This window comes from Musca domestica, unplaced genomic scaffold (assembly GCF_030504385.1).
Source record: "Musca domestica strain aabys unplaced genomic scaffold, Musca_domestica.polishedcontigs.V.1.1 314, whole genome shotgun sequence".
In the NCBI taxonomy this organism is placed as follows: domain Eukaryota; kingdom Metazoa; phylum Arthropoda; class Insecta; order Diptera; family Muscidae; genus Musca; species Musca domestica.
In genome coordinates, this window is record NW_026712310.1 from 20,586 (window position 1) to 47,551 (window position 26,966).

Here is a 26,966-nt window from a genome sequence, read left to right on the forward strand (position 1 = left end):
CTTTTCGTTAGGTGGGGTTGAGATATTCTGGTGGTTTCGGAATATGTACAAAAAAAAAAAAAAACAACAAGTACCAAATGGAATTAAATTTGGTATATGAAGAAGGAAAAGAGCTGGGAATCTGAAATTTAGAATTAGGGTCTTTGATGTTGTGTAGGATAGACGAACCAAAGAGTTTTTGGAAATTCGAATAATAAATGTGCAAAAAGTACTAAAATGTAACAAATTTGTTACCGTTTAAAAAGAACAGTACTAAATTTGGTTTTGGTTGAACGGACGGAGCTGGAAATTTCAAATATTGATATTGGGGTCAGTGCTGGTGAGTAGGGTTAAAAAACGAGGTAGGTCTGGAAAAACGAGGTAAAAAAGTACTAAAAATACTTAATGGTATTGGGTAAAGGGATAGTGCTAAAAAACCAAAATATGTCATTCGAGTCATTGTTGGTGTGTAGGGTAAAAAGAGGTCCTAAAATTTTATGAAAAGTAAGAAATGGTTCGAAAAGTAAAGAAGCGACTTGATCGAAACCCGCGTAGTGGCCGAAAAATGGCTCACGAGCTGAACATATCGCAATATTTCATTCTGCAAATATTAAAAAATGAGCTCGGAGTAAAGCCATTGAAATTCCAAAAAGTGCAAGAACTTACACTGCAACGGAAAGAAAATAGACCCAAAAGAGCTAAGGAGTTGCTTTGCTTGGCCGAATTTGGGTTTCTCCGATGAGAAAACATTCGTAGTCCCGCAGTTTGTAAACTAACAAAATGATCGTGTTTACTTGCCAAAGAGGTCAGCTGAAAATGTGCTCCTTCGACTGGCCACCAGACCTCAAGCGCCGGCCATGGTGATGGTGTGGGCCGTCATAACAGCCGATGGTCGATCTCCGATCGTATTAATCGACCGTGGCATCAGAATAAATGCCCAATATTACTCTGGAGGATGTATTAAAACTTTGGGCACGCCAACATTTTGGCCGCAGACTTTGGACATTCCAACAGGACTCAGAACCATCGCACTCAGCACGCGCCACCCAAGAATGTTTACAAAAAAGGGGGTCCTCGCCTTATTTCCAGCGCACAATGTCCAGCAAAATCTCTGGATACAAATCCGTTGGGTCTGGATATTTCGGAAAGCAAGGTTGACACTAAAAAATACCAAAGTGTCGATCACCTCAAGCAAGTGCTTCGCCGGAAATGGGCCAAAATACCGCAGAGCAACATTCGGGCAGCGTGTGACGGTTTCATTGGCCAAATCGAAAAAATCAAAATTTATTCTAAAATTTGATGCTATTTCCCACATTTTTTGCTTTCATTCAATAAAATTTAAAAATATGTAAAAATTATGGGGTTGGACATTTTTGTAGTTTTTTTTTATCTCACCCTGTATGGTACCCTTTGTATTTGGCACTCTTGGTCCAAAGGTTTTTGGAAATTCGTACTAGAACCAATAGTACCTTTTTCGTTCTAGAACGAATTTCCAAAAACCCAGCCTTATCTGACCCTTTCGGACCTAAAGTGACCCTCACCAAAAATTTCAAGATTCAAGCTTCAGCCGTTTCGACGTTTATGAATCATTAAGCCAGTCAGTCAATTACTTTACTCTTTTATTAATATAAATAGATTCATTTCTAGGGTCGTTAGTGAGTGTACCTATTCTTTTGAGCAGGTGTGTATGGTGGTCTATGCTTAAATTCAACTATTGTTGATTTTTTTCAATACAAATTTTCTGTTTGTCTTCTAAGATAGCAGATTAACACTTTTATTTGCGGAAAAAACTTTGACTAAAAAAAAAAGACGTTTGGTGTGGTTTGAAATTATAACTTGCTTTCTTTATTTTTCACTGGCTTATATACTAAAATTCTGTTTATTGCTGCATTTTCGTTGTCGGAAATGCAGCAGAAAAGAAAATACAGTTTTAAGCTAATATTAATATTTAAGTAAACAATTCTTTGTAAATTTGTCTGGAATAAAATGTTGAATTGCATATCAATATTTTAATAAACAATTCTTACAAATAAAGTATTAACGAATATTTATTCTTTGGAAATTTATTTTATAAAATGCTGGATTTGCATATTAATATTTTGGTAAACAATTCTTTGGAATAATAAAATGTGGAACGATTCTCATTAAGGGAATAACGGGAGACACTATCGTTGAGGGGAATTAGTAGTTGATACTATAACACCCCCACCGCTAGTTTGAGGCTCCGACGAAACTATATTATTTTTATTCCATTGTTTATAATATTTTCATCTTTTAATTGTACACTTGTTACGTATGTGTTCTTATTCTTAATGATGTATATAAAAATAACTAAGATACAAATTGATACAATAATAGAGACATCAATGCCAAAACTTATAATTTTTGTGTTCTTATCTTTATACAATGCTTGTTTCAATGTTTCTTCATATTCTATTTGTTTTAAATATAATGATTCAATTTTTATATCGGCTAGAGTTGTGTTACTATTTTCTTTAATTTTTGTTATTAGGTTTGGTAGGATAAATTTATCGTGTATTTTTATTTTAATATTCGTAAAAGTTTTATTTAATGTGTTTATTTCACAATTTTCGAATTTGATCAAAAAGTTGCCGGTAATTCTCAGTTTGGCTTTGTTACAGTTATGAGTTATTTTATTGTTAAAGTTTTTAAGAATTAGTATTCCCGGAATGATTTCGGTTACTTCTTGTTTATTTGATGGTTGCATTTTACAATTAGCTTCTTCGAATTTTAGTATGTTATTTAAGCAATTGTCTTCGATTTTAATTAGATTTCTTTTTAGGTTATCTTTAATGTAAGTACTGTAAACGTTACTTTCTAGATCTATGAGTACGTCAGAATAATTAAGCTGTATGGATCTGTTATTCTTATCAGGGATTGGTACGAATGTTACCATGGATAGAGGATCTTTTGAAAAATGTGGAATGGAAAGAATTATGATAACGTTGTTATCGTGGAGTGCTATGGTTACTTTAATGTTGGTGTAACTGTCAAAGTCTGTAATTAGGTTAAGTTCGGTTTGAGTAAGAATATCTGTAGGAATTATTCCTAGTTTGCTGGAAAAGATAATTTGTCCGATGTCATCCACATGTTGCTGTAAAAGTGAGATATCGTTGTTGATCTGGTATATGTGTTCTATAAAGGTTATTTCTTCTTCCATGGTTGAGATTTTATTCCCTATAATATTTTTGAGTTTCGTTAAGTAGTTTCCAATGATGTTCTGCTGGTAATTTATGTGATTGGTTATATTCTGGATTTGAGAGTTCACTATATTGCTTATATATGTTAAGTTATTAATTTTGTCTGTTAAATTGTTATCGTTCGCTCGCAGCAGCTGAAAGGTCTCATTAATTTGTTTTTCGTCGTCGCTGTCCATTGTGCCAGCAATAATTTTTAACCCTTTACCTAGGATATTTAAGAGAGCCCGTTTCTTTCGAAAATGTGGGTTGAGGTTTTCTATTTTTGCCTTTAATAGCATAAAATTTTTGTTTACTGTATCTAGTAACCTTTTTGATTCGGTATTTGATGTTTTTAAAATGTCAATATTAGTTTTGATCATTTCTAATGTTCGTTCGTATTCTGTGGTGTTTATTATATGTAATATCTTGGTATAGTGTTCAATGGTTTTGGTTTCTCCTGTCTTGATTGGAATGTAACCGTTATTGTTTGATAGGTCTTGTATGTCGAGGGTTTGGGCCTTGGTTGCTGTAGTAAATGCAACCATTATTATGATCCAGTTAATCATCTGAAAGGGGATGGTAATTATCTAGATTTTGCTTTAATTTTTGGGTTATTCTTGTCTTGATATTTCTTTTGAGGTCTTATATGTGCTTTGTAATATTTATGCCCTGTTTTTGTGTTTTCAATATGATCTTCATCGACTTTCTTAGATTCTATCTTTCTGTACCTCCTATGATTTTTACCCCCTCGAATTTCTCTTATATAGTTTGTACCTTCCTCTATCACTATATCGGTTCTATTTTTGTTAAGTTTATTAATATAGTTATTTTTCTTCTTTAATATTAGATCATGTATTTCGGGATATTATCCTCATGTACTTTGCCATTTATAAAGTCTATAGGTTTGATTTGTGTGGTGCTATGAATAGTATTATTATAAAATCCAATGATACGTGATATTTTTTCCTCTGTCGTTTCGTCTTTGGATTGTTCGTCATGTCGTAGTAATCTTAAGTGTTCGTTCAATGTATTGTGAAGTCGTTCGATATCTGCGTTGGATGTATGGTTACTGTTTGATGTGTAGTGTATATTAATGTTCTCTTTCCTTAAATATTCTTGAATCGGAATGGCTTTAAATCCTAACTCATTGTCAACAACAATTTTTTCTATTCTTCCAAATGTGCTGGTATATTGCATTAATTTTGATTTAAACTCTATCCATGATCTTCCATTAATTTGTATGCTGTGACGTGTTTTGAAAATTTGTCAATTATAGTTAAGTAAAGTTGTTTCTCTAGTGTATAGAAAACGTCTAAGTGTAATATTTCTCTGGGTTTTGTGGGTGTTTCCGTTAGTTTGTAAGGTAGTCTAGGTGGTCTTCTGTCATACTTTTCCAATGTGCATATTTCGCAATTGTTAATGAACTGGGTTATCCTTAATTTAAGTTTGGGGTTATAAATTTTTGTTTTTAGTTCCTCGAACACTACCTGAATTCCTCTGTGATTTTTGCTTAGATGTTCTTCCTCAATTATGTTTGTTAGTTGGAGTTCGTCTTCTATATCGTCTAGTTTCTTAAAAGTCCTGATTAATTTGAATCCGTTATTATTTGAAAAGAATTCCCTACAAGTGTCTCTGAAAGTGTCGTAAAATTCATTGTCTATCAGAACTGCATTTATTTGTGTTGGGTGACAGTGGGTTTTTAAAATCATAATTGCATACTCTTTATCTAGTTCTTTTATTGTTACAGTTTTTCTAATATTCTGAAAGATGTTTTCGGTTTTTATCCTTGCTGATCCGGAATGAATTTTTTTACGATGAGTTGGTTTTTAAATAAATTTATAGGTGAATCGCTTTCTTTAAGAATGGGTTGGATGTTTTCTAATGAATTGATCTCAACAATTTTATTTTCGATCCTTGATAATGCATCTGCATTACTGTTTTTGTTCCCTTTTTGTATTTAATCTCATAATCGAATTCTGACAACTTGAGCCTCCATCTGACTAGTTTTGAGTTGGGTTCTTTAATCGAAAAGAGCCATGTTAGCGGTTTATGATCTGTCTCGATTATGAACTTGCGTCCGAAAAGGTATGGGCGAAAGTATTTTGTGGCCCAAATAATTGCTAGAAGTTCTTTTTCTATCGTACTGTAATTGATCTCGTGATCATTTAGGGTACGACTAGCGTAGCAAATCGGGTGGTTTTCTTGAGATAGTATCGCTCCAAGGGCAAAGTTACTAGCGTCTGTTGTTAGGGTGAATTTCTTAGTAAAGTCGGGGTAAGCGAGGATTGGGTCGTGTACTAGTAAGTTTCTTAGCGTATTAAAGCTTTCCTGATATTCTGGATTGGATATGTTTATTTTGGCATCCTTTTTAAGACATTTTGTCATGGGTTTAGCTATTAGCGAATAATCTTTTATAAATTTTCGATAATAACCAGTCAAACCTAGGAATTGTTTAATTTGTTTGGGTGATTTGGGGATGGGGAAGTTAACTATGCACTCGATTTTTTTTGGGTTAGGTTTTATACCTTCTAATGTCACGACATGGCCAAGGAATTCAGTTTCCTTTTTTAAAAATTCCGACTTGTCCAATTGGACCTTGAGGTTGGCTTCTTGCAAACGGTTAAAAACAAGTTTTAATGAATTTATGTGTTCCTGCAGTGAGGTGGAAAATATTATCACATCGTCTAGATAAACCAGACAGATTTTGTTGATATAGTCTCTAAGGACGTAGTTCATCAACCTTTGGAATGTCGCTGGGGCTGTCTTTAGCCCAAACGGCATTCGTAAAAACTCGTAATGGCCTCCTTCTACACTGAAGGCAGTTTTATGGATGTCCTCCTCTTCGATTTCAATCTGATGAAATCCTTTTGCGAGGTCAAGTGTTGTAAAATACTGGCATCTTCCCAGTTTGTCGAGTATTTCGTCAATGTTAGGTATGGGGTACTTATCATCGATTGTAACTTCATTTAATTTACGGTAATCAATGACAAGTCTCCATTTGTTCTTCCCACTTGCATCGGCTTTTTTTGGCACAATCCAAATAGGGGCAGAATAAGGCGAATTGCTATGCCTTATTATATTATTTTGCAACATTTCTTGTATCTGTCCTTCGACTTCTCTTTTATGTATGTAAGGATATCTATAGGATTTACTAATTATTGGAACATTGTTTGTTGTCCGAATTTTATGCTTTATAACGTTGGTAAAACTCAATCGAGTATTTTCTTGGAAGAAGATTGAAGAGTATTTTTTTATTAGCTGTAAGAGACATCTTTTCTCTTCAGAATTAAGGTGTTGTGTCCTAATTTGTTGTTCCAAGCTATGATATTGCTTCATATCCCTGGTATCATCGCCTACCTTCTGCGTGGGCATGATTTTACTTAAATTTTTGTTATATTGTTCTTCAAAAAATATTGGTTTGTCATTTGTTTCTTCTCTATTTTCGCTGTTTTTATTGTCAAAAAGTATTGGCATGTCCTGTCCGTTTATTTGTATGGAATTGTTTTTATAATTTATGCAAGTATTGTATGTTTTAAGTATATCGTTGCCTAGTAATCCATCATAGTGATTGTGAAATTTTAAAACATAAAACTCTAACGCATTATTAGTTATATTAAATTCTTGAAATGCTGGAATTACTGCCTTTTCTGTTATGGTAACTTGGTGTTGGAGAGTTTTAATAACAAGAGGTTTTATTTGGTGTATCCATTTCGGATGACAAATTCCTGGATTAATAATTGAATTAGTGGCTCCAGTATCCACTATCAGTCTCAAATGACCTAACTTGGTTTTTACCATTATATATGGTAATTGCCTGTCGAGGCTCTGTCCTGAAAATTTTCGGCTGTGCCTATTTCCATGGGTTCAGGCTGATTTCTAGTGTTTTGTCTGTTTGCATGGAAAGGGTTTTGGAAATTTCCTTCGTGGTTTGGGAATGGTTGTTGGTAATTTCTTCCTTGGTTTGTGAATTGTGGTTGGTGATTTCTTCCTTGGTTTGGGAATGGTTGTTGGTAATTTCTTCCTTGGTTTGGGAATGGTTGTTGGTAATTTCTTCCTTGGTTTACGAATGGTTGTTGGTAATTTCTTCGTTTACTAGATTGTGCATTGGTCTGTGCTCTATTTTCATTGTTTCCGGTGTATGCGTAGCCGGCTTGAAATAATATGTCCATGGCCTGTTCCAAGTCTCCTGGGTTCCTACAGAGCAGGATGGATTTCATAGGCTCTGGAATTTTGCTTTTAAAAATGTTTAAAGCGGTGCGTTTATTATTAATCGCACTTTGCCTAGTTGCTTCACCTTCTCCTAGTATAACTACCAGTTTGTTGTTTAGTCTGTGCAATTTGTCCTTTACGTCATTATAGAAGTCTAATGTGTTCGTCCTGAAAGTCACACTCCTTAGTTCGTCGAAAAGTTCTTCACTAGAACGTCTGTCCCCAAAATTGTTTTGCAACATGTTTTTTATGTCAGTCCATGAAATCGCGTGGCAGTTTATCTCAATTGCCTGCCTAGCTTTTCCTTTGAGTTTGGACTTTATAATGTCGGAGAAAAGTAATTGGGACAATTCGTCGTATGTGCGTAAGTGTGGGTAAATTCGGTCAACGAGGGTAGTAAAAGTCTGTAAGTTTTTTGAATCCCCATAGAACTCCGGTAAGTTGTTTAAGTATTTTAGCGGGTCTATGATTAGTCTATTAATCTGATTTTCGGCCTGTTCTGCATTTTAGTTATTAATTTTCCTTTATATTTTGGGTTATAGTCCTGTTTAGTTTTTTTTTTTTTTTTTTTTTTTTTTTTTTTTTTTTTTTTTTTTTATCTACGTCTAAAATGTTGTCTGAGTTTCTTTCTAAAAATGCGTCTGTTTCTGCTACTTCTTATGTCACGAATGTAATGTTCTGTTCTTTCGTCAGTCAGGTATCCATCATTCGATTCAATCCCTGAGTCAAGTTCTAATGCTGTCGACCCGTTATTAGAGTTTCTTGGTATGTATTCAAAGTCTGATGGGTACTCTGATAATGAGTCACTATCGCTCATTGAAATGGGAAAGAGGGAGGAAAAAAAAAATTTTCAACAATTGCTTGTAGGGAATTATTTTCCTACACGATTTTTTCACAAAGGTATGTTAAATATTTTCTTATAAAATATACAAGTTATTCTTAATTATAGATTTCTAGAGATAGTCTTACTTTGTAATTTGGTTGTTGGTGCTAAGGATTGCAGGTTTACTTTCTTCTTAGTAGTAGGGTCTTCCACGGTGCAGTTCTCGGCATGAACTGTTCTTTAACTTGTTGGTAATGTTATTTCTTTACAATATTGCTCCAATAGTTGCTGTCGAATTTCTTTAACATATTTATTTTGGTATTTTGTTTTGTTGTTGTTGTTGTTGTTTCTTTGAAGTTTATAATCCACTGAAGGAATATCCTTTTTTTTCACTAGGTTTCCTTCTGACACCAGGATGTTCACCAAAAGGATAGATCTTTATATCCTTTCTGGTTCCACTAATATTTTTTAGTCACAGGGATATTTCTTAATATCCTTTTTTTTCACTAGGTTTCCTTCTGACACAAGGATGTTCACCAAAAGGATAGATCTTTATATCCTTTCTGGTTCCACTAATATTTTTTTAGTCACAGGGATATTTCTTAATATCCTTTTTACTTTTTTCCTTCATAAAATTTGTGTATCCTTTAATCTTATAAAGGATATTTCGAATACCGCACTAAGGATTAAAATCCTAGTTCTATCACGCACAATAAAATCTGTTTTATTATTTTTATACGTTGGATAGGACTTTGCGGTATCCTACCGACTGCGCCACTTTTATTTGCGGAAAAAACTTTGACTAAAAAAAAAAGACGTTTGGTGTGGTTTGAAATTATAACTTGCTTTCTTTATTTTTCACTGGCTTATATACTAAAATTCTGTTTATTGCTGCATTTTCGTTGTCGGAAATGCAGCAGAAAAGAAAATACAGTTTTAAGCTAATATTAATATTTAAGTAAACAATTCTTTGTAAATTTGTCTGGAATAAAATGTTGAATTGCATATCAATATTTTAATAAACAATTCTTACAAATAAAGTATTAACGAATATTTATTCTTTGGAAATTTATTTTATAAAAATGCTGGATTTGCATATTAATATTTTGGTAAACAATTCTTTGGAATAATAAAATGTGGAACGATTCTCATTAAGGGAATAACGGGAGACACTATCGTTGAGGGGAATTAGTAGTTGATACTATAACAATTAACCATATAAATATTGAAAATTGTGTTACCGTTTGGAATAACGTGACACTCTTGATTCTCTTTTTTTTCCAAGAGGTTGAATTATCTCAAGTCCCAATTATAAATTAATCATTCCACGATATTAGCTACCAACCATTTATCTGTAGAGAGTTGTGTTGATTGATGTTGTCAAGAATTTAGTATCAAAGGTAAATATTGAAACAAAAATCATTTCAATTCGAAAGATAAAAAAGGAAAACAAAAAACACATTAAAGATAAGAGGACGATTCAAATGATGAAGTCCAAAAAAAAAACATTTTTTTAAAATAATAAAAAAATAAATAATTCACTCACAACTCATAACCACATTAGCAATTTGCATAGCTGATAAATGAGAATGATGAGAATTGTTAGAATGGCTGTTAACAGCAAAATAATGAGGCAGCGTTCTTTTCCGGTCATTTGTGCTTTCATCGCGGCGGGCGAATTTTGTCTTGGCTTGGTTAAATGTTTTTCTTTTTATTTTTTTTTTTGGTGACACACTTGTTTCTTAATACCACAAATGTTTAATTGAAACTAAAGTGCAATTGGTATTTTAACCCACCATCGATCGGCCTGGCTAAAATGTTTGTCATGCAATGGATTCTTATCTTCGAAATACTGTTTGTTCTCTCTCTTTCGATAGGGGGTAACCTTTAGCTTTGGCCATAATAAATGATTCATATTCGAGATAAAAAAAAGTAGAAATATTAATAATTACACTGCACTGCCATGACAATAACCACCACCCACCCACTTGGTTGGTTAATTAATAAAAGTTATATAAATATACTAACAATAATAATAAAAATTATTACAAATATGGATAAGGAGGTGGCGATATCGACAAATTCATAATGTAATCTGGATAATATTGGAGGAATTTTCTTTGAAGAATAACAATATATGTATTAATAAACAAGGAAAGCAATTGAACGACTTAATGAATTGTGAACGCTCTGATGAAACGGCTGCAGCTTGAAACTTGAAATTTTGGGTGAGGGTCACTCTTTGTCTGAAGGGGTCACATAGGCTGTGTTTTTGGAAATTCGTACTAGAACGAAAAGTATTACGAGGGCGGTTGGGTAACTTCTTAGCCTATCAATGAAAGTGAATAGTTAGTTTATCAAAAATAATTTTATATTTCAATATAATCTCATGAAACTTCTATACACTAAGTCCAACGCTTTTCTAGCAATTCTATCCCTTGATTAATATGGGCTTTCTCAAGGTCTTCAAAATAGTGGTATAAAACTGTAATTGCATCTTCATTTGAGGTAAAACGCTGGTAAGGATTTTTTTAGATATTGGAACAAGTAAAAGTCACTGGGTGCTAAGCTAAATCAGGAGAATAAGGTGGGTGGTGGTCAAGCAACTCGTACTTTCATTCGTTGATTTTAGCCATTGTTAAAACACTCTCGTGCGATGGAGCGTTGTCTTGATGAAAAATTATTTTTTTGTGTTGCAAGCCAGGACGTTTTTCTCGAATTTGTACATTTACTTTATCCAACCGTTTGGAATACATGGTGAGATGAAAAAACCATCTTCAGACTGTCATTTCTAAGCCACTGGTCCGACAGCTGTCAAAATTATTCCAGTGACAGCTCATTATATTGTTTTCAAGCGTACAAAAGTATTTTGGTGAGAATGTTCCAGAAAAAAAGTTATTCGTGATCGGATTCAAGCGTGATAGTGTGATTTCTTAATATTTGGAAAACCACAAGTGGCTATTTTTAGAGCACTCCAGCATTCAAATGTGAATAAATCTTTTGTGTCTCGTACCATCGCTCCTTACCGTGATACTGGTAGTGTAGCCCGACGTCAAGCAAGTGGACGGAAGAAAACAGCAACATCAGCAGAAATGGTTCGAAAAGTAAAGAAGCGACTTGATCGAAACCAGCGTTGCATTGGCCGAAAAATGGCTCGTGAGCTGAACATATCGCAATATTCCATTCGGCAAATATTGAAAAATGAGCTCGGGATGAAGCCATTGAAATTCCAAAAAGTGCAAGAACTTACACCGCAACAGAAAGAAAATAGACTCAAAAGAGCTAAAGAGTTTCTTCGCTTGGCCGAAAGTGGTGAACTGCCAAATTTGGTTTTCTCCGCTCCGATGAGAAAACATTCGTTGTCCAGCAGTTTGTAAACAAACAAAATGATCGTGTGTACTTGCCAAAGAGGTCAGCTGAAAATGTGCACCTTCGGTTGGCCACCAGAACTCAAGCTCCGGCCATGGTGATGGTGTGGGCCGCCATAACAGCCGATAGTTGCTCTCCGCTCGTATTAGTCGGTCGTGACATCAGAATAAATGCCTAATATTATCGCGAAAATATTCTGGAGGTGTATTAAAGCCTTGGACACGCAAACATTTTGGCTGCAGACCTTGGATATTCCACCAGGACTCAGAGCACCATCACATTCAGCACGCGCCACCCAAGAATGGTTACAAAATGAGGTTCCTCGCTTCATTTCCTGCGCACAATGGCCATCAAAATCTCCTGATACCAATCCGTTGGACTATTGTGCCTGGAGTATTTTGCAAAGCAAGGTTGGCACTAAAAAATACCAAAGAGTCGATCACCTCAAGCAAGCGCTTCGGCGGGAATGGGCCAAAATACCACAGATCAACATTCGGGCATCGTGTGACGTGTGGTTTCATTGGCCGTTTGAAGCCCATAATTCGTTCCAAAGGTGACTAATTCGATTAAATCTAAACTTATTTTAAAATTTGATGCTATTTCCGACATTTTTTGCTTTCATTCAATAAAATTAAAAAAAAAAAAACTGTAGAAATTATGGCGTTTGACTTTGTTGCAGTTTTTTTTATCTCACACGTATATGGAAGCTATAGCTATATCTGAACGGATTTTCTCCGAATTCGGTGGAATTATCTTCTAGACTGAATTCGAATTGTTCTCAAATGCATATTACGAATGTCGAATGAAACCTATATGTGGGAGCTATAGCTATATCTGAACCAATTTTCTCCAAATTCGATGTACTTGCTTCTAGACTGGATTCGGTTGAATGTAACAGAATTCAGGACGTTTGAACTGACATTAGCCATTTGGTGCACAATAAACCTGATATCGGATAAAGATATTTATGGAAACTTTATCCTAATCTTAACCGATCTCGATAAAATTTGACAGAGGTATTTGCGAGAAGTATCTGATAGAGTGCATATTACATATCTGTGGAGTGTATATTACGCATGTGAGGGACTTAAAACCTCAAATCGGATGAAACATATATATGGGAGTTATCCGATACGATTATCACCAATTTCAATAGGGTTCGTCCTTGAGCCAAACAAAAATTGTTTGGAAAATTTCATCTCAATCGGATAATAAATGCGACCTGCATTTTGTTCACAACAATACATGAACGGACGGACAGACGGACTGACATGCATAAATCGACTCAGGAAGTGATTCTCTGAAAATCCTCAAAAGTAACTATGGGTCAAATGCACAAAGACATAATACCCTTACCACTATGTGGTGTAGGGTATAAATTTGTAAGCATTTCGAGCTGGAATTCAGAAATTTAGAAATAAGATTACTATTGCATTGTAAAACTGAGGTATGTAGGTAGTTTCGGAAAATCGTACTTATGTAAACAGTACTAAATTTGGTCCATTTTAATTTTTGGAAAAATCATTCGAGTTGGAAACCTTAAATTTGAAAATAAGATTTCTACTACACTGTATGATGATTTCAACGATCACATTAGTTATCCTACCCTATCGAATTTCCATAAATAGAATTCTTAGTTCATGTTTTTTGGTATAGTCCCTCCCTTAATTAATAAAAAATATATACTTCGTTGTAAAACTTGTTGCACAATAAACACATTATAGAAATTAAACTCATTCCGCTGACATGCTCCCCACCCCACCCCCATTAAAATAATGATGTAAGTTACTTGGCATATCCAGGTGACTGTATCACCCACATTTTTTTTTTGTATTTTAATCTAACAACAATAACAACGACAACAACAAAATCACTTCGCCTACTTTGCCGAGATTAAAAATGTCAAAATGCTGGGCAGAATGTGTGTGTGTTTAAGGATGTCGAGAGGGAAAATAATTTCAAAATATTTTTATATTCTATACACATGTGTCGTTGTAAATATAATCCTTTGTGTGCATACGTGTGTGTCCGTGTGTTGGTGTATAATTCTTTATTTAGTTCATGTGTGCGGGGGATTAAGTGTAGGAGTGCGGGAGTATGTATGTGTGTGTGTAAGTTTTTCATTTAGTTATTAATTAGCATTATAATTAGAAAAGTAGGTATTTAGGTGAACAAGTTAACTACCGCACACACACAGCGAGATATACACACACAGAGAGACATACACACACACAATCAGAGTAATTTAGTGTAAACTATTTTGATTACCGAGATTGTTGTTGTTAATATTTATGTTGCTGGTAATTATTATTATTATTATTATTATTGTCATTATCCCAGATAACAATTTTTATTCCAAGGGCTCTGATTTTTTTTTTTTGATTTTTTTTTTGAATTTTCAAAATTTCTTCTAGAATTTGGACCGATTTTCTAATTTTTTTTAAGAATCTCTGCAAATGTTCAAGTGTTTTTTTGCGCATTTCTGGACACTTTCTGAAAAATCTCTAAAAAAAATAAACCCTACAAAGCGAATTTAGAGCGAGGCCGGGAATTTCTTAGAAAAACTTTTCGATTGTGGCGACCGCGTCCATACAACTTTTGTACAGAAATAGAAGAATTCTAATATGGAACGGAAATTTCAGCAGATATTCGGAACGAATCCAAATAAAAACGTTGGCTGAGATCATGATCTATTTGAGTTCTTTATTTTCCACGCGAAGATCATAAAAATATATTCGCCACTAAGTACACCACCACACTCTTTACCACATGGTCTGCGGAGATGAGGACACATCTACAGGTCGAGGAAAATTTAATTCCCACCAAGAACTACCCCAAGATTATTGGGGTCATATTCGACAGCATGCTCAACTCGTCCTCGCAAGCCACAGCTATCTGCGAAAAAATGAACGGTAGGAACATGGTCTTCAAGGCGCTGGCCGGCAGCACTGGCAGCAGATAAGCTTTCCGTGATCAGCTTTGCAGCATTAATGTGGTCTGCAAAGTGACACGCAGTGGAAAATTTTCCAGACCTGCCAAATGCTGTACTCATAACTGCGACAGGGTACCTTTCCGTACGTCAGCATAACAATACACTACCCTTTCTTTGCAATACTTGATTGGGTTCTATTGGGGGAGTCATCCAAACCATCACATCACATGGATAAAACTCACCCCACCCAGGTGTATCAAGAAGAACATACACGATCTAGAAAGGGAGGTCCAACGCTATAAGAGAGAGCCACTAGATCAAGAATTGGGAAATTTTCAAAAAAAACGTTAAAAACTCTGGTAAAATCTTAAAAATAACGAATATAGGGAGGTCTGTCACAGGCTGTAGTACCCATTATGAAGTGCAAATACGAAATTTGAAACAAATCCGGTTAATAATGTCGCTAATTTCATATAAATACCGAATATATAAATAGGGTACTTTTATATGGGAGATATACGAAGACCTAGACATGCACAGACAATTTTCTGTCACAGGCTGTAGTAACCATTGCGATACGAAATTTGAAACAACTCTGGTGAATAATGTTGCTGAAATCAGTAAGCTACTGAATATAGAGAAGTACCGTTACATGGGGGCTATACGAAGACCTGGACCTGCATAGACAATTTTCTGCCATAGGCTGTAATACCCATTACGAACTGCAAATACGAAATTTGGAACAATTTTGGTGAATAATGTCGCTGAAATCAGCAAAATACCGAATATAAGGAGGTACCGTTATATGGGGGTTGTGCCTAAACGTGGACCGATATAGCCCATTTTATATACCAACCAACATTAATTCGTTCGGAATCTAGATTACCACAGACGAACACGTAGAGAGTCATCGGTCAGATGGTCATCGTGGAATCGACATATAATTTTATGCATGGCTGGTAGGATCTAAAATGTTCGAGGTATTACAGACTGACAAACGTAATATACCCTCAAAAAATTTTCAGCTGATTTTTTATAACCTCAGTCATATGGCTACAGAGGGTACATTTCATTTGATACACTCAAAACGTGCCTAGTCGAAATAACGGTTTTAGACCCCAGGTGTCTTTGGAGCCAATCCGTTTTAGGACATTTGGAGTCGATCTAGCCATGTCCGTCCGTCCGCCTGTCTGTCTGGCTGGCTGGTACGCACAATAACTCTCGAAAGGAGTATCCGATTTGGTCCAAACTTTATACATCGTAAAATTTTTGTCAAATTTAGATCGAGTTCGGAGATGAGCAATATCGGTTCACACCTTCTGGTACCTCCCCCACAAATGGTCGAAACTTTCAAAAAATATATTTTCTGCACAGAAAGAGAAAGGATAATCTGATTTTTTTTCACCTTTGCAAATTCTAATATTTGCATCAGTGCTAGGTCAGGTGCGAAAATGGACAATATCGATCCACTCTATGAAGTACCTCCCCCACAAAGGGTCAAAATATTGAATAATTACAACTCTTATAAAATGTGATGCAACAGTCCGATTGTCTTCAAATTTCACACATACCAATAATTTTATTAAAACAAGGTCTGGTGCTAAGATGGAATATATCGGTCCACTCCTTCTGGTATATCCCCCACAAAAGGTCGACATTTTTGAATATCCATGAAACTCATAAAACGCGAAATAAACATGCGATTCCATTTAGACTTAGCACATCTGAATATTTCTATCAACACAGGATCTGTTCTAAAAGCCGGTAGAGATCGGACCATTGCATCTGGTACCTCACCCACAAAGGGTCAACGTTTTCAATAACCAAAACTTTAATAAAATCCGAAATAAACGCCTCCAAATTTCTTCTCTTTATATGTCTTGTACAGATTTAAACCTTCTATAGTTCTTCCAAACATACATCTTCTAAGGACTTTGAACGATATAGGGCCTTCTGCAGACCTCCTGGATTCTTTGTCCCTTCCGTAGGCAGAAAATCTTTAAGAGGATTTTAAATAATTTCCATAAAAAATACTTTACTCCCAAATCTTAATTTGGATCCACTTCTCCCTTTAAATAAACTTTTTAACGCCAAGTGTCTGGTATCAAGCGTTAAGGAATATAAATTAAACATTATGCTTCAATACATTTCTTTTTTTCGTTGAAACCACTTTTGCAATTAAACGGCCAATTAAATAAAGCTTTTCCAACCGAAAACACACGAAGATACACAAACTCACACACACACTCAGAAACTTACACTCGGTGGCCCATAACAAAATTAACCTTTACATTTTCATTTTTTCCAAGACTCAAAGTCCACAGAAACACACTTACATTTTTTTCCCCACCCCAGTAGAAAAAACGACGGGGAAAATTCTCCTTTTCCCCAAAGAATTAAAAAAAGAAGAAGAAAAAACGCACACACACGAGGAGCAAGAGGTTGTTAAGCATTTAAATACTTGGGGGAATTGTAAACAGAATTAACGCACTTTGTCAGCGCAATTGCAGGCAGACACACGGACGTCATATACTGTGTGTTGGGTACATACATATGTACATATGTATGTGTGTATGTTACGTAAAAAATATATGTAGAAATATTTTAACCCATAAATACTTGGAAATGGGGGTGGTATAAGTTGACCAAAAGGTTATAAAAATATATAGAATAACCATTCGGAAAAATGGTGGGTGAGTAGGTAGGACGTTAGAAGCCAAAACTACGACAAAGTTCAGAGAATAGCTTAACATTCAACTGGTAAGAAATTGGGTTAGGTTATTGTTGTTTGTCGTCGTCGACGTCATTTGTTAGTGGGTGGTACTGAATGAAATCCCAGCAAATGAATTTTTTAGTTTTACACTTGAGATGGTAAGAGAAAGTCCGTATGTGAAAGTATATTAGAAAGATGTAAAGTCAAATGGAAAAAAATATATATTAAAGGTCCAATTAAATCTTTCACGAATTTCAGATTATAAAATAATAAAAACATATTTTTAACACTATTCCAGACATTTTTAGAAGTATTCTGAAAAACCGTAGCTTGAACAAGGCTTCAAATTATTAAAGTTTTGGTGGTGCAATTATGTGGATATTATACAAATATCCAGCAAAAACTAGGAAACTGTATGAGCTGATCAACCCCTTTAAAAGGTAATGTAAACAAACTACTTTCAGCATTACCAGATAAATATCCTTATTTGGTATTGGGAGTATCCGATTTGATCCAAACTTGGCATATCGTAGTATTATTGTCAAACTTAGATCGAGTTCGGAGATGGGCGATACTGGAAAGAAAGAAAAAGTATGATCTGATTTTGCTCCAACTTTGCAAATCCTAGGTCAAGTGCGAAAATGGACAATATCGGTCCATTCCATCAAGTACCTCCCCTACAAAGGGTCAACATTTTGAATAATTTTAAATCTTGTAAAATGTGATGTAAGAGACTGATTGTCTTCAAATTTCACACATCCCAATATTTTTATTAACCCAAGGTCAGGCGTTAAAATGAAATATATCGGTCCACTCCTTCTGGTACATCCCCCACAAAAGTTCGAAATTTTCAAAAAAAAAAAAAAAAAATAAATTATTAATTACAACTCTTATAAAATGTGATGTAAGAGTCCGATTGTCTTCAAATTACACACAGCACAATATTTTTATCAATCCAAGATCTGATGCGAAATGTCAACATTTTGAATATCCATGAAGCTCATAAAACGCGAAATTACTATCACATTTCATACAGACTTGGCACATCTCAATATTTCTATGAGAACAAGATCTGTTATAAAGATGGTAGAGATCGGTTCATTTCTTCTGGTATTCCCCCACAAAGGGTCAATGTTTTGAATAAGCAAAACTATTTCAAAATCCGAAAGAAGCATCCGGTTCTCTTCATATCTCACACATCCCATTATTTCTACTAACACAAGATCTGGTGTGAAGATGGGATGTATCGGTCCACTGCTTCTGGAACCTCCCCCAAAAGGGTCAACATTATGAGTAACCATGAAGCTCATAAAACGAAATTATCATCCGATTGATTCCATTCAGCCTTGGTACATCTCTAAATTTTTAAAAACAAGACGCTCAAAAAAACGCGAAATACAGGGTGAGATAGAAAACTGCAACAAAGTCGAACGACATTATTTTTACATTTTTTTTTATTTTATTCAATGAAAGAAAAAAATGTCGGAAATAGCATCAAATTGATGAATATGTTTAGATTTGTTTGCCAATAAACCAGAATCTGCCGAATGTTGCTCTGCGGTAAATAAAACCGTCGGAAGCTGCCAATTAAACCGTCAGAAGCTGCCCGAATTTTGCTCTGCGGTATTTTGGTCCATTCCCGGCGAAGCGCTTGCTTGACGTGATCGACACTTTGGTATATTTTAGTACCAACATTGCTTTCCAAAATACTCCAGACACAATAGTCCAAAGGATTGGTGTCCTGAGATTTTGGTGGTCATTGTGCGCTGGAAATGAAGCGAGGAACCTCATTTTGTAACCATTCTTGGGCGGCGCGGGCTGAGTCTTGTTGGAATGTCCAAGGTCTGCGGCCAAAATGTTTGCGGGCCCAAGGCTTCAATACACCCTCCAGAATATTTTCGCGATAATATTCGGCATTTATTCTGATGCCACGGTCGATTGATACGAGCGGAGAGCGACCATCGGCTATTAGGCGGTCCACACCATCACTGTGGCCGCCGTTTGAGTTTTGGTGGCCAACCAAAGGTGCACATTTTCAGCTGACCTCTTTGGTAAGTAAGCTCGATAATTTTTTTTTGTTTACAAACTGCTGGATAACGAATGTTTTCTCATCGGAGACTGACAAAAACAAATTCGTCAGTTCACCACTTTCGGCCAAGCGAAGCAGCTCTTTTGAGTCTATTTTCTTTCTGTTGCGGTGTAAGTTCTTGCACTTTTTGGAATTTCAATGGCTTTACCCCGAGCTCATTTTTCAATATTTGCCGAATGGAATATTGCGATATGGTTCAGCTCACGAGCCATTTTTCGGCCATTGCGACGCGGGTTTCGATCAAGTCGCTTCTTTACTTTTCGCATCATTTCTGTTGATGTTGCTGTTTTCTTCCGTCCACTTCCTTGACGTCGGGCTACGCTACCAGTATCACGGTAAAGAGCGATGGTAAGAGACACTAAAGATTTATTTCCATTTAAATGCTGAAGTGCTCTAACGATAGCAACTTGTGGTTTTCCAGCCAAATATAAATCACGAATAACTTTTTTTCCGGAAAATTCTCACCAAAATGCTTTTGTAAGCTTGTAAACAATATAATGAGCTGTCGGAATTGAAATGAAAGCAGTCTGAAGTTGGTTGCAGTTTTTTTCATCTTACCCTGTGTAGTATAAAAAATTGATGAAGAGTCTTTGACGTCATCGTTCTGAAATTTTGTCTTCTTGGAGATGTTTACACAAACTCTCAAAATGTACGGCTTTAACCCTAAAATGTCTCATTTATGTATATATGGATGCTTGGCGTTTAGGGATGATTTAGAGCCTTGACGTCTTCTAGGACTTACATTAGAATTTTATGACAAATAATTTTGTGGAATATTTTAAGTTGCTACGATCCCGTTTAAAGGAAGTTTTTAAACATATTTAAAAAAGGATCAAAAAGACCCCTTTGTTGACTTGCTTGAGGGTTGTAAATTTTTACTGAAATATTCCCTGCATTGTCATCTGCAATATTGCCGAATACACTATATAGCTAAAATGCATGCAGGACTCCGAGGAATCTAATTCCGAAAATTTCCAAAAGTGAGAAAGGAGGGAACTATTCCCCATATTTTGGTTAATTTACGGTGTAAACTTTAAAAACGCCGATAGAGGTGTCTTCTTTTTTAGCTCTACTTTCATAATCAGCTGGATTTTCTACGTAATTACTTTTTGTGTTGCCCTGTGTTATCCAAAGCCATTACATTAGAAACCCATACAATCGGTACCCAAGTTCCTAACTATAATATTAGCGTTTGTGTCAGCTTTCAGGTCTCTAAAACTAAATGTGAATTCAATCACGATTTCAAAACGCTGATTTCCTAATATTTATTCAAACATAAACTATTTCATATTTCAGTGTTAAAAAATGTCTTTTTGAATGCCCAGCAGATTTCCATAACAAATGTATTAAAAATAGCTCTTGACAAAATGTTCCTTTGAATTTGACTCAGTAAATTGGTTTGCCTTTCTCTCTCTTTCTCTCTCTCATCTCTGCGTGTTTCCTGAAGCAATTCCCAATTCAATTGAATTCATCCAAATAAATGCTATTTTGAATTTGGTTCTTTTTTTTTCGGTTGCTTCCTCTGTTGTTGGAATAAATTTTGTTGTTTAGATTTCCTTTTGCAAATAAATGCAAAACTAAGTGATGTAAAAAGAACGAAAGGAGAGAGAATGGGAGAAAAGGTGGTACACGGATGGCTAACTCTGCTGTTGTAGTTCTTTTTTCTATTTTTCCCAATTTGATATGCACCAATTTTTCTTTTGTATGCAAAATTCCGCAAAAAAGAAGTCTTTGCAAAAGGGGGAGTTTAGGTTCGTTAGTTCTCTTTTTGCCAGGTATGTATGAAAGGCATAAATATTTTGTTATTTGTAAATGTAAATATAGATTCGACTTCGATAAATTTCAAATAATTGTATGCATGATTGAATTCCTTCGCAGAGAAAAGGCTGTTTTGGTAATTCAATTGAAAGGATTCAACGAAGGGAAACTTTTATTTGTTTGATATTTTATCAAGAATAATGTGCGAGAGAATATCATTTTTTGCACATTTTTTTGAAATATTCGAATTTATATTTTTTGGAATTTGTTCATTATAGTGTTCAAAACCAAAACAGATCCGCTCCGCCGAGTTTCTGCTGAAATGTTCGATTCTGATTTCGAGTTCCTTCGGATTTCGAAGAATCAGTTGTATGGACGTGGTTTAGTGGAAAGCGGAAAGCTTTTCTAAATCGGTTCAATTTTTAGGAAATATTTAGAGAAATCGACAAGTTTCTTAAAAAAAAAAACATTTTTTTTCAAGATAAGAAAATTGTCGAATTTCCTTGTAGATGATCTGCATATTAATTAATTGATTTTTTTAAGGAAGATCTATTGATCTTTTCATGGACTTTTATACCTTTTCTTGGAAGATATGTCAGTAGATATTTTTATAGATTAGTAAATATTTTCAAAACATATCTGTGGATTTTCTAATAAGATATCTGATCTACATAGAGAAGACTTGTTAAATACGTTATATCTATAAGAAATATCTGTCGAATGTTGTATATCTTCAACGTATCCATTAGAGGTATATCTGTAGAAGACATAATGAAGGTATTCTATAATCGGAGGAGCTATTGAAGGACTTATATCACTTGAAGGCCGGTTGAAGATTAGTGGAAAACATATCCTTGAGTGTCTAAATAAAGTCTCCTATCCATGGAATATTTTTTAAAGGTAGACTTAGTAAAGGTATCCTATATATGGAAGGCCTGTTAGAGGTCTTCTGTTTTTTGAAACATCCTGAAGTTTTCCTTTCTGCAGAACATCTATTTAAGCTCTTTCCTTCATATTTCAATGAGACTCATTGAAGGAGTTCCATATACATAAGATTCTTTACTGCTCTTACGTTTTAATAGATCTTCTACGAATATTCTATGGAGTTCGTTATGGTGTCCGATTTATCAGCATGATATATTCTTACCCTTTTCGTTAAGTTCTTCATTGTTTCAGTTCCTCCTTGAGTAGCCCTAATTTTACAGAGAGAGATAAAAAAAACTGCAACAAAGTCAAACGCCATAAATTTTACATTTCGCTGCCCGAATGTTGTTCTGCGGTATTTTGGCCCATTACCGGCGAAGCGCTTGCTTGAGGTCATCGATACTTTGGTATTTTTTAGTGCCAACCTTGCTTTCCAAAATACCCCACACACAATAGTCCAACGGATTGGTTTCAGTAGATTTTGGTTGCCATTGTGCGCTGGAAATGAAGCGAGGGACCTCATTTTGTAACCATTCTTGGGTGGAATATCCAAGGTCTGGGGCCAAAATGATTGCGTGCCCAAGGTTTTAATACAGCCTCCACAATATTTTTGCGATAATATTCGACATTTATTCTGATGCCACGGTCGAATAATACGAGCGTAGAGCGGCCCACACCATCACCATGGCCGGCGCTTGAGTTCTGGTGGCCAACTGACGGTGCACATTTTCAGGTGACCTCTTTGACAGGTAAACACGATCATTTCGTTTGTTTACAAACTGCTGGACATCGAATATTTTCTCATCCGAGAAAACCAAATTCGGCAATTCACCACTTTCGGCCAAGCGCAGCAAATCTTTAGATCTTTTGAGTTTATTTTCTTTCTGTTGCGGTGTAAGTTCTTGAACTTTTTGGAATATCAATGGCTTTACCCCGAGCTCATTTTTTCAATATTTGCCGAATGGAATATTGCGCTATATTCAGCTCACGAGCCATTTTTCGGACGAGTGGAAAATTAGATTATGCTTTCTCTTTCTGTGCAGTAAATTATTTTCTTTGAAAATGTTGACATTTTGTAGGGGGAGCTACCAAAAGGAGTGGACCGATATTGCCCATCTTCAAACTCGATCTAACTTTGACAATAATATTATGATGTACTAAGTTTGTACCAAATCGGATACTCCTTTCGAGAGCTATCGCACGCACCAGCCAGAAGACAGACGGACGGACATCGCTAGATCGACTCTAAATGTCCTGAAACCGATTTGGTCCAAAGAGATCTAGTTTCTAAAAACGTTATTTCGATGAGGCACGTTTTGGCCGTATCAAATGATATATACCCTTCGTAGGCATATGGCTGAGAATATAAAAAGTTTGATGGGCTCTTCATAGAATATCAGATTATCCATAGAAATATTCATTTATTTGTTCAGTGATTTTTAAATAAACAATAGAATATTTTTATTTATTACTATTTTATGTTGAACAACAACTCCTTCTCATTGTCTTTCTTATCACGTTTAACATTAAACTTCAAGGAATGTCTCTTGTTGCACAAACACCGCTCACAGCTTTCCAAATAAGTCTCGCTGCTCCAAAACATATCTGGAAATTCAAAACCAGCCCCGCAGCTAGTTACTATGTTTTTGTTTACCACCTTTTCATTGGTCAATTCTTTCACCAAAGCTTAACGTGTTGTACGCTACCGACCACCGCCATTTGCCCCCAAAACATTGTGTAAATCGATCTCCTTTTGAGTTCTTACTACAAATCCAGTTTGAATTCAGATCAGGTTTTTTGTTTACATTTACGGATGAATGCCTGCCTGCCTGCCTGCCATCCAGCCTGAACACTGGAGAAAAAGATAAACAAAAAACAAGAAAACCGGAAATAGAACTTGTTCGCTACGAACTCCCTCCCCTCTTACATACACCATGCATGACCTGTTCCCAAATTCTCCCCAATGGAGAGATAGAAAAAAGATCGTTAATATATGTATTCTGGAGTGTTCCTTCGTTCTTATGTTTGATCGATTGGTATTCTGACATACCTGTTTACCACTTCGCTTCTAGTTTTTTTCGCCGCATTATTTTGTATTTCTCTGGTTTGTTTTGGTGTGACCTATCCATAAAAACATTGTTGAATTTACGTTTGTTTTTTCAACAACAAATTTCAGCTGTTGCTTGTTTTGATTGCCTGCAACTTGCAACTTCTTGTAGTTCCAATAGCCAGAAACCTGTTTTCCCCTAACTATGTTACAAGGCGAAAGTTGGTGCTGTAAATCAAAGAATTAACAGGAGTGGAAGTATCAAAATGTATAGGAAGAGGGTAGAATCAAATGAAAATGCGAAGCTGAGGTAATGCAAAAAAATGGGGCTACTGACGAAACAGAACCTTATTTACCTTAAGATTGCCTATATGAATAGGTAGAATATAGAAGTCCTTAAAAAGTTTACCATTTGGGTCTTACATATAACTAAACTTCTTGCACGATGCTAGCAAGTGACCACAACTTCCTCAGCAAAATTCCACCATTAAATGTTAAATTCGTTCTGTTCGTATTAGGCCTTTTTATACCCTCCACCGTAGTATGGAGGGTATATTAAGTTTGTCATTCCATGTGTGACACCTCGAAATATACATTTTAGAATGTCCGTCAAGATAAATTTAAATTTAATTAGCAAAGACACAAACCAAGGTGATTTTTTTCTCCGGTTCACAAAGGGTTAATAAAGAGAGAGAGAGAGAGAGAGAGAAAGAGAGAGAGAAAGAGAGAGAGGGAGAGATAGAGAGATTGAGTAGTAAACCAGAGAAAATTAAAGGTAAACTAAATTATATTAGTTTTCATCAAATTTCATAATTTTCCCTACAAATATCAAATTTAAAATGAAATCGCTAAATAAAAACTTAATTAAAATTTACGTTGAAAAACTTTGAAACCCTTAACTCTACATTTAAACCGACAATAAAATATTTAAAAATGAAGCGGTGTCGTGGCTGGGCACAAATGAAAGTTCTCGAGGAGTACTTTCCGAATCTGTGGACCTTATAGTCAAAAAGAATTTCAGACTTAGGAATTTTTTGCATTTTCTGAAGAATTATCGCTCAATTTTAGGGAAATTGCAGATAAAAACGTCCACAGAACAGAAACTAAAAACGAAGCGGTGTCGAGGCTGGGCACAAATGAAAGGTCTCGAGGAGTACTTTCCGAATCTGTTTACCTTATAGTCAAAAAGAATTTCAGACTTAGGAATTTTTTGCATTTTCTGAAGAATTATCGCTCAATTTTAGGGAAATTGCAGATAAAAGGGTCCACAGAACAGGAACTAAAAATGAAGCGGTGTCGAGGCTGGGCACAAATGAAAGGTCTCGAGGATTACTTTCCGAAGCTGTGGACCTTATAGTCAAAAAGAATTTCAGACTTAGGAATTTTTTGCATTTTCTGTAGAATTATCGCTCAATTTTAGGGAAATTGCAGATAAAAGCGTCCACCGCTGCAATAAAATCCTGAGTCTGAAATTCTTTTTGACTATAAGGTCCACAGATTCGGAAAGTACTCCTCGAGACCTTTCATTTATGCCCAGCTCGACACCGCTTCATTTTTAGTTTCAGTTATGTGGACGTTTTTATCTGCAATTTCCCTAAAATTGAGCGATAATTCTTCAGAAAATGCAAAAAACCTAAGTCTGAAATTCTTTTTTACTATAAGGTCCACAGCTTCGGAAAGTACTCCTCGAGACCTTTCATTTGTGCCCAGCCTCTACACCGCTTCATTTTTAGTTTCTGTTCTGTAATATAATTTAGTTTACCTTTAATTTTCTCTGGTTTACTACTCCCTCTCTCTATCTCTTTCTCTCTCTCTCTCTCTCTCTCTCTTTATTAACCCTTTGTGAACCGGAGAAGAAATTGCCTTGGTTTGTGTCTTTGCTAATTAAATTTAAATTTATTTTGACGGACATGGGAAAATATACCTAAACAGTTTTTCCAGAGAACGTAGACATTCTACAAATCTTTCATATATATGGACTACTTTTAAAATTCTTATTCTTCCATAAATATTTAATTCTAAACATGTTCAGATTGATTACACTTCAGGTAACTCGCACACATAAATAGAATCAAACAACTTATACAATATTTACTTCATACATGTATGAACACCTCACTCTCTTCCTCAAGAAAGCAGAAACAAAAAATAATTCCATTTCCATGAAATTGTTTTAAATCACTTATTTTGTGCCAATTAACCTTCTAAGTAGGTAATTTATGTCTGCATAATTCCCATTTCTTAAAAATTTCTCAAAGAAAGGTGGAGAGCGGGTGTGTGTGTTTGTTTGCACGACCTGTTGCTGACATCTGCAAAATGACAGCAACACGGAAAATGAAACTGGGATACATAGACAATATTTATACATTTTATATAAATATGTAGTTATATATATATATTCATAAATATTACATTGGAACTGATTTAGAACAAGATATAATTGATGTATGCCGGTTTGTGTATATACAACAAAATAACTGAGGAACGTTGAAAGCTGCCAAAGAAGGGCGACATTTTATGCTCCCATTCTATCTTTTCTTTGCAGACACTCTTTTCCTTTGAAAAGAAAATAGAGGCTAAATAAAGGTTAATGTGGCATTTCTATTCAAGTTCGTGCAATGGCATAGCTAAACGAACAAAATAAGCCAAAGTAATATACAGGAAATCAGTTAGCACCAGAGGAGGTTTGATAATAGAGTACATAGAAAATAAAAATCGTTAATTTGTAGAAAAATTGAATGTTTTAATGGGCCAACTTCGACGTATTCGATTTCCTATGGCAACCTCTGTTTTTATGGACGGCCTTAAAAATACTCTATGTTTTAAACCAGTAAAGAAAGTCCTAAAGTCGGGCGGGGCCGACTTTATGATACCCTACACCACTTTGCTTATTTAGTAGAGTTCCACATAACAATTAAAAGTT

General features: G+C 35.2%; 1 protein-coding gene across 1 annotated transcript; it reads right to left on the bottom strand.

Annotated features, from left to right (window-relative positions):
- Positions 1-1,754: 1,754 nt before the first annotated feature.
- LOC131803660 (uncharacterized) lies at positions 1,755-9,008 on the bottom strand. The gene is made up of 2 exons (XM_059125101.1): positions 8,358-9,008; positions 1,755-3,745 (listed from the first exon to the last, which is right to left on the bottom strand). Exon 2 carries the CDS (start codon positions 3,743-3,745, stop codon positions 2,213-2,215), a length of 1,533 nt encoding a protein of 510 aa, XP_058981084.1. The 5' UTR covers positions 8,358-9,008; the 3' UTR covers positions 1,755-2,212.
- Between the last annotated feature and the right edge of the window lie 17,958 nt (positions 9,009-26,966).